The sequence below is a fragment of the Phyllobates terribilis genome, unplaced genomic scaffold (genome assembly GCF_046119375.1).
Source record: "Phyllobates terribilis strain yellow unplaced genomic scaffold, ASM4611937v1 Scaffold_3__8_contigs__length_932513732, whole genome shotgun sequence".
NCBI lineage: Eukaryota > Metazoa > Chordata > Amphibia > Anura > Dendrobatidae > Phyllobates > Phyllobates terribilis.
In genome coordinates, this window is record NW_027362763.1 from 140,614,351 (window position 1) to 140,623,201 (window position 8,851).

At 44.9% G+C, this 8,851-nt stretch overlaps 1 protein-coding gene across 1 annotated transcript; it reads right to left on the reverse strand.

Moving 5' to 3' along the window:
* Positions 1-252: 252 nt before the first annotated feature.
* Positions 253-6,672, reverse strand: RRM2 (ribonucleotide reductase regulatory subunit M2). The gene is made up of 9 exons (XM_073672971.1): positions 6,486-6,672; positions 6,322-6,402; positions 3,241-3,381; positions 3,022-3,138; positions 2,705-2,838; positions 1,888-2,116; positions 1,700-1,804; positions 1,448-1,561; positions 253-754 (listed from the first exon to the last, which is right to left on the reverse strand). Exons 1-9 carry the CDS (start codon positions 6,570-6,572, stop codon positions 602-604), a joined length of 1,161 nt encoding a protein of 386 aa, XP_073529072.1. The 5' UTR covers positions 6,573-6,672; the 3' UTR covers positions 253-601.
* Between the last annotated feature and the right edge of the window lie 2,179 nt (positions 6,673-8,851).

Genomic DNA, 8,851 nt, shown 5'->3' on the forward strand with positions numbered 1-8,851 from the left:
TAGTTCAGGTCAGGACACTTGCAGTGATCTGTGCATCAGGGCCTGTACTAAGACTGGAAAAGCAGTTTGACTACTGAGGTCACATCACTAACCCTGTATATTTAGGAGTCTTCTAGCTGAGTGAGAACAGTACGACACAGTCCATGTAAATGAAACTAATTGCACTACCACATCTATTCATTGATGTATGAGGTGTAAAACATCAAATGGTGCCAGGATCAGCATTCAAGATATATTTTTTTTTTTAAAAGAAATCTTTAATTTAAAGTGCCAGGTTCAGACTAAAATACATAAAACCCACAACATTTACACTAATAGAAGTTACTGTTATGCAGCTGCTCTTCCCCTGCAGAGTACACAGCACCCTTTATAATACATACACCAAGCTGTACAACCTATTGTACCCATGAGTGTTTTTACAATCACACATGCCGACTTCTGTAAACTAGCATGTGTGAAAAATCCAGATAATGTGCCGCCATATGGAACAATCTGAGCTTATATAGTCACTGTAACAGGCGCCAGTTCTGCATGTGGGCAGATTAGGACAACCCAAATAAAATGCCCTCAAGTATTACTGCACCGGAAAGGTTTAGTCCATTTAGAAATCAGCATCAAGAGTGAATTTATTGTCTGCAGCTTTCGCCATCACCCCCATCTTCTGGTATTCTGCAACTTTCTTCTCAAAGAAGTTAGTCTTTCCTTCCAGGGAGATGTTTTCCATGAAGTCAAAAGGATTTTCTGCCTTGAATATCTGAAATGTGAAGTTTTTCATTAGTACATGTTGATAGATTTATTTTTTGTGGGGTCACTATCACATTTGATCAGTCTGTGCACAAGAAAGTTAACGGGTGGTCCAAAAGCTGGGCTAGTCCCTGAGTGACATGCACAAAGACAGTGCACTCAGGCTCAGATCAGCAGTAACAAGCTGGTAGAGCGCAGTGCCACAATAGCTGGCGTGCAGACCAGTGATGTCACTGGTCTCTGCACACTGAGTATTTTGACAACGTGCTCTGTTGGTCGCATTACTTATACGAGCTGGCAAAAGAGTGTGCACTGTCACTCTGCACATCACAGTGATATAATCAGGGAAAAGGGCTAGTCCCTGCTCAGTTTCATTTCAGGGAGGGGGTAGAAGCTGAAGCAGTGATCGCAGCCTCTGCCTCGATAACAGAGTTTGAGTGTACCAGCATGTAGTGGAACTCAAACGAAGCATCCAAAAGGAAGTATTAGGGATAATAGAAAAGCAGTTAGGGAATTTTTCATGCAAGTCTATTAGAAAGTCTATTTAGTGCCATGAGAGAAACTTAGAATCAAGATTTTAGCCTTTGGACCACCCCTTTAAGTCTACCCTAGCTGTGTGCATGTCATTTACATTATGCCAGTTAAAACAAGTTTAAAGAAGAGACTGTTCAGTCACAAAAACCTTGCAAAATGCTGCACTTGCCTTGCTAAACCCAAGCTCCAGCATGAGACGGTCAGCCACAAACTCAATGTACTGCTTCATCAGAGTGCCGTTCATGCCAATGAGCTTTACCGGCAGCGCGTCAGTCAAGAATTCCTGAAAAAAAAGTGCAAAATGTTAACATTTAAGTTGATGTGACAAGAAAAAGGAGGTACTATATCAAGACTTACTATGAACATAGGCTCCAAATAAGACAGATACATACACCAGCCCAGTTGTGAATCCCATACACACCTGTTCAATCTGAACAGCATCGATAATCAGCTCTCGGACACGATCTTCTGATGGTTTGTGTACCAGATGTTTGAACATAAGACAAGCAAAGTCTGTGTGAAGACCCTGAGGGAGCAGATAGAGAACATGTTACCTGGCACAGAGGAAAGTAACGCTACAGCTCTTATGTGGTCAGGAATATCACCCACCTCATCACGACTGATCAGTTCATTAGAGAAGGTCAGACCAGGCATCAGTCCACGTTTCTTCAGCCAGAAGATTGCAGCGAATGATCCAGAGAAGAATATTCCTTCTACCGCAGCAAATGCCACAATGCGTTCACCATAAGTGGACTGCTTGTCACTAATCCAGCGCATCGCCCAGTCGGCCTTCTTTTTCACACATGGCAGAGTTTCAATGGCGTTGAACAGAAACTCCCTGCAAGTATTCAAAGTCAATGAAATGTTCAGAGATTTCACTATACCTCATTTAAAGTGAAAGAATGCATAGTAACTGCAGCCAACATGGACAATTACAAGGTTACACTGATGGGTTCACAATTTGCATTACTCCTATATACAGAGTGCATCTTAGACATTTTTGATGAAGTAATGCCAGACCATCTGCCAGCAACAAGTCATTAGAGGGGTTACCTGGGACCATTTTATTTTGTTGCTATGGGCCCAAAAACTAACAGACAGGTGGTTAACTACCTGGCGCCAGGTCAGAGAGGTGATTGACCACTCCAGCTGCTTCATTTCAACAGAGCACTCTTACTCTTCTGGGCTGCTGTCAATAGAGTGTCATGCTGGTTGACCGCCAGCTTCCTGCAGTTAGGCCGCCGCCTCATTCAACATGACATCAGCCATCATGCCCGATCAACAGAGCAAAGGAGAAGCAGCTGCTCTCACGACTTGACACCCACAGAATCACCGACAGGAGCGGTCTGTTAGTTCTTAGACTCATAGTAAAAGCAAAATAGTACTAAATAACCCCCTTTAAATATCCACCAAATTCAATGCTTACCTTTCTTTAGAATCCTTGATGTAGGTGTCAATGAGGAGACTGTACATCTCCGAATGAATGTTCTCCATAGCAATTTGGAAGCCATAGAAGCAGCGAGCCTCCGTTACTTGAACTTCTTGACTGAACCTCTCAACCTGTAAAAAGTTACACATTAGTCCTGAATCTGAGATTACGGAGAATATTTTAGCCACGTTTTCTTGCCCTTAATTGACCGAGTTTGCCACTGAGCTAGTGCAGTATTGTATTAGCTGGTTTACAGAAGTGTATATTCTCAAACAATTTTTCAGTATTCGAGGATTCCTCAGCAATGCACTTACCAAGTTCTCATTGACTATGCCATCACTAGCAGCAAAGAAGGCCAACACATGAGAAATGAAGAACCTCTCTTCGTCCTTCAAGGACTCCCAGTGCTGAAGATCTTTAGAAAGATCCACCTACAAAGATCAAGGTTCAGTAAATCAGATCATTAACATGCAGATCGTAAAGGACGATGTTATGGTGCAATAATGAGGAGAACCAGTGTCAGCTGCGCTTACCTCCTCTGCCGTCCAGAAGGAAGCTTCCGCTTTCTTGTACATTTGCCAGATATCGTGGTACTTGATTGGAAAGATGACAAAGCGGTGGGGGTTCTCCCTCAGAAGAGGCTCATCTTCAGTGCGCTGCTGTTTAGCCTTCACCTACAAGACAACAAAATGCTGGTAAACTAGACTTTCCATCACCCAAGGAGCTGAGAAAACATATTGGGGTACCATCTACAAAGTCACACAAGTGCTGCAGTCCAGTGCCACTGATTTATATATCAGAAGAGAACTAGACTAGTCAATATTGGCCTGCTCAATGCATGCTAGTTTACATAGCCACATTCACACATTGAAAATACTGCGTAAAAAGTGCCCAACAAATACAAGGAGGGCATGCAAAATGATGAAGTCATTTAAGCCTCATTCAGATGTCAGTGATTCGACAAAAAAAAATATATATATAGAAGCCACAACTAACAAACAGGTCATAGGGTGCTCCCTCACAAATTCTACAGCCATCATCACTACGGGCCTTGCCATAACTGGGGGTTAAGTTGTGGGAAACCGGCAGTCTCTGGATCCTGACTCTAGAGACCTCAGCTCTGGAGCACCCTCCACAGGTAGTGAGCAGTGACCCAGTAGTATGCCTAACAGGTTATTCAGGCTCTGCACTTGTGTTGTGAAGCCTTGAGTATCATTAGACTAGGACAAGGTGTGATTAATAGCATGCTAAAGCGGCCCAGAGTCCACACTAAAAGCCTGGCTACCAGGAGAAAGTTAACCTTGTTCTTCCCGGCAGCTACCAGGTTTCAGTAAATTGTGCAGCTTCAGTCACTGCACCCCGATGCTGACTGACAGCCAGCTCAGTGGTACATTAAGTAGAGACAGCCATCAGTCAGTGCTGGGACTTTGTTACAGCTGCTGGTTACTATGTACTGAGGGGTGACCAAAGTCATGCAGTCATTGCCTCAAGGGCAGAAAGCCATAGAAATAGTGTAGCTACAGTGAAAAAAATTAACTATCAGTCTGGCGGTCAGACAGCTATAGCACACCATTAACCTGCAGATTAACAGGATTTGGGGACATGACAGGTTCTCCTTAATGAGCGTGGTGCTGCCAGAGATTAGGGATAGATTAAAAGGCTGCACACAAGGATGGCAACATCATAAGTAAAACTTGAGGACTACTAACCTTAAGGGTAAGTGCACACCATTCTTTTTTGGCAGCGCTTAAAATGCAGCGTGCATTCATTGAACAAATGCGGGTTCACCACAGCCTATACATTAGATTAGCGTCTCCACAAGAGAAATTGACATGCTGCAGTCTGTGAAGACGTGCCGCATGCCCGTCTGTGGGTGCACTGCAGAAGCACAGACACGCATAGTGGGCATGTGATTTCTTGAAATCCCATCCACTATGCTGTAACATCTGCAGCGCTTACTTACCGTGCGCATGCACCCACGATGCAGAAATGAAGCAGAAAATTTCTGCATCTCCCTGGCCAAAAAAACGCATGCAGATTGTACATGAGTTTTTCCTGCGTAATACATGCGGATTCACAAGCGCTTTCCAGGCGATTTTAGCATCACTTGGAAAGTGCTTGACAACTAGGTCACACTATATAAATCCATGCAACCGGCATGGATTTATATAGTGTGACCGTAAGAATGTTTAAAAATAAAAAAAATAAAGCTATACTTACCCTCCAATGGCCCGGAGTGTGCTGCCGCGTTCGTTCCTGGCTGCCGGGCCTGCGGTCACATGACTGACATCACCTCAGGTCCTTCAGTCTTGCACGCAAGCAGAGGGAAGGAGACCAGGGGCCGTCGGAAGGTGAATATAATCTTATTTTTTATTTTATTCTTACAGCTTTTAAAAGGTACCTGGGTGTGGAGTAGTCTCCTCTCCTCTACACTCTGGTACCATCCGCACATTAGAACGCGCCAATAACGCAAGTATAGATGCAGTCTTGCGGAATTGGCGCGTTCTAATGCAAGTCAATGGCGGCGAAAATGCAGCGCTTCCGCAAAATTAATGGACATGCTGAGGATTTGAGTGCAGCATAAACGCTGTGGAGAAGTACGCAGCATTGGCATTGAAAGTGCGGAATTGCATTGGAGACCATGGGGGGGAGGGGGGAGGCTTACCATGCGTTTACGCTGCGGAAATTTCCGCACCAAAAACGCATGAAATACGCATCGTGGGCACACAGCCTAAGGGTGTACTCTGTGAAACTTATGAAACCCATTTATGGTTAGGGCTGTGGAGTCAGAGTCCATTTTGAAGTTGGAATAAAATGGACAATACATAAATTGTGTCTAGTACAATGCAACTAGTGTTCTCATAACTTTCCTAAGTTCTTAGGAACGGTCTTATGTCTGTTCTGAGCTAAGGATCTCTGCTGCACTTTATGTACACGCTCAGTAGAGTGGTAAAAAAAAAAAGCCAACACCACCACATAACATTAATAGTAATAGAACACCACATCACCCTAACCTAAAGTTGACACCAGAATACAACATGGGGCACAAAAACGTAGCGACTGAGCCTTGGAGACAGTTTAACTCTAAGGCCACGTTCACACATTTAGTATTTGACATGTTTATAAACCAAAACATCAGGAGTGGGTGAAAAATGCAGAAGTGGAGACACGTTTCTATTATACTTCTGGTTGTTCCACTCCTGATTTTGGCTTACAAATACTGAATGTGGCATTAGAGTATGTTCACACGTGGATGTATCTCAAACTGTGTGATCCCTTAGAATAGAGGAAATAAGCCACTGGATTGTGGGTTTTTTTGGGAGGGGGCAGGGGATATTGCAGAATTGTTGGGCTGACCTGCAGTTAACCATTTACAGGGTGGAGAAAGGAAAAAAAAACTTACATATTAACAAGGGAAAATGCTAGTTAACCCCCTCCATGCCAAAGTTGACTGGAGATCAGAGACTTCTGTTGAAATTTGGCAGGGAGGAAGCCGGACACCACCCTGCCTCCTTTAGCGTCAGGATAGGGCACCTCCCGGAATAAACAACCACCCCCATTCCGCACAAGCACACTGCTGGGAGTTGTTGTCCCCCTGGAGCTGCAGCACTTACCACCAGCTCGGTCTCAGCCTCCTGAAAGATCTTGCGGGCGGTCTTACTGGCCAGGATCCGGGTGTTGCTCAGAGACGGAGGCTGCAATAAGAAAAGCAGATATAAGTTATATATTGTACACGACGGTGCCGGGAGCGCGGACACAGCCGGGAGCGCGCACTCACCGTGTTCTCCTTGTCACCCAGCGACAGGTGCTTCATTGGGGAGACGTTTTCGTTGACAGCAGAGAATGGCTTACGGGAGGACAGCATGGTGACGGCGGGAAGCGGCAGACGGCTGGGCGGACAGCAGAGGATGTGTGTACAGAGCAGGGGAAGATGAGCCCGCCGACCTCGGGCGCTGCATATTTATACCCTGTTTGCATTTGGCGCCAGGAAAATTTCAGCCAATCAGGAGTAAGACAGGGTAGCCGGCACTGAAAGATGATTGGCCGAGAGTGACTGAAGGAGGAGCCACAACCAGTTAGTCAGAAGGGGCGGAGCCTGTGCCACAGCTGTTACTGTCAAAAGTGCGCGCTTTTTGCACAAAAGAGCAGAGGAAGCAGCAATAGCCCTGCTGTGTGTGTGTATCTTATACTGTATAAAGTAATATATAGCCTCCTTATAAGCACCTGCACGGTGAGGTCTGAGGTGAAGCTGCACCACCTGATACTGGCCTTAGAAAAGTAATTACACTTATAGCAAAAACAGGGAGGGAAAACATATAGATGGACAAAAAGCTCATCATGAGGTGAAATTTACGCTATGGTGTGAATTAGGGCTCTAGACACGACGGCGGTGCGTGTGCGCGCCAGACACGACGGCGGTGCGTGTGCGCGCCAGACACGACGACGGCGCGTGTGCGTGCCAGACACGACGGCGGTGAGTGTGCGCTCCAGACATGGACTATTTTTTTTTTTTACACAAAAAAAAACTTAACCTGAGCTCAAATTTTGTGTTTTTTCTTTGTATTTTTTGCATTCTGTGCAAACCAGAGTGTGGCCTCCCTTCCTAGAGCTGGATAATACATTTTAAATGTTTCCCTTGGCTGGTGTCCACAGTTCAGTACCCAGTCCTTTGTCTGCCCTTATTCACACAGAGGTCAACTTTGACACATTGTAGGGTTTTTAATATTAGACAGTATAGGACTATCCAGAATATATATATTAGTCCTGGACAACCCCTTTAATAGTCTTTAGGGCTGTTCACGTCTTTTTTTCTGTAGGCTGAGTTATAGCAAAAAATAAAACAGAGACCTGTCCATCATTATTTTATCAAAATAATCTAGTCCAATTTACAGACCAGATCTAGTGCATGTGAATAGCAGGCAGCTCCTGTCCCTGTCTACTATGTGGACCTGTGCACGGTGCACTGACTGACTCAGTCACGTCTGAACTTTGCAGACATGACTCCATGAGTTTTAGAATGGCCTTAAAGGGGTTGTCCAGAAATATGCAATGTGTTTCAATGATAAATAGAAGCTTCTTTCTAATTACCTCCTGGTGCTGTTTCTGCCTGTGAGCGGCGCTATCGGTGGCCGCTCACAGGCATCACGTGACTCCCGGCTGCAGCCGGCTCTGACATCCGCTGACGTCACGACAAGTCCAGGCTGCAGCCAAGGGTCCCTCTTCTGCGTCCCACCGGTGGCCGCTGGGTTGTGGGTGGGTTACCCTGCGCGTCACACCCGGCATCCACCGCACGCTCTCCCTGTCCCCATTCATTGGGAAAGCGCATGGTGGATGCCGGGTGTGACGCGCAGGGTAATCCTGCCCACAACCCAGCAGCCACCGCGGGGACCCCAGCGCTGAGTCACGCCTCACTTGTCGTGACATCAGCAGGGGGTCACGTGCTGCCTGTGAGCTGCCAGTGATAGCGCCGCTCATAGGCAGAAACAGCACCAGGAGGTAATTAGAAAGAAGCTTCAATTTATTATTACAACACATTGGCATATTTTTAAAATTACTGGACAACCCTTTAAAGCCTCATTCAGACATGGGTGATTTTTCTTGCAACCGAAAAAAATGGACCGATTTTCATCAGCGTATCTGTTTTTACATCAGCTTTGACGTTTCTCGCGCTTCTATCAAACAATCCGTGAAAAACGGACAGCACACAGATGGCATCCGAGTGTTGTTTGAGTTTACAAGAATCCAAACAGATTTTGATCTATTTTTGTTTTTTTTTTGCAAATCATTCAGCTTGTAAAAAAAACATGTAAGTGTGAACGGCCCCATAGACTATGATGCATTGCCTCTTTCTGTATTATTTTTATTTTTCATTAAAAGGGTTTGGATGAACCTCTTTAAATGCTGCTGCTAAGTTTTGAGTCACCTGTCATTAATTATTCATTGCTTGCGTTGTGCTTCATTGCTTTTTTTTCCGCACTGGGACCATTTTTAGCCCATAGTAACGGGTTGTTATTAAAAAACTTGTCCTATTCTTGCATCGTTCACAAGGACTTTTTTTTGTCTGCGTTTAAGCAATGAACAGAGCGAAAATATTATGAAAATTTAACACATATGGATACAAATTAAGTAACAGAATTAAAAAAA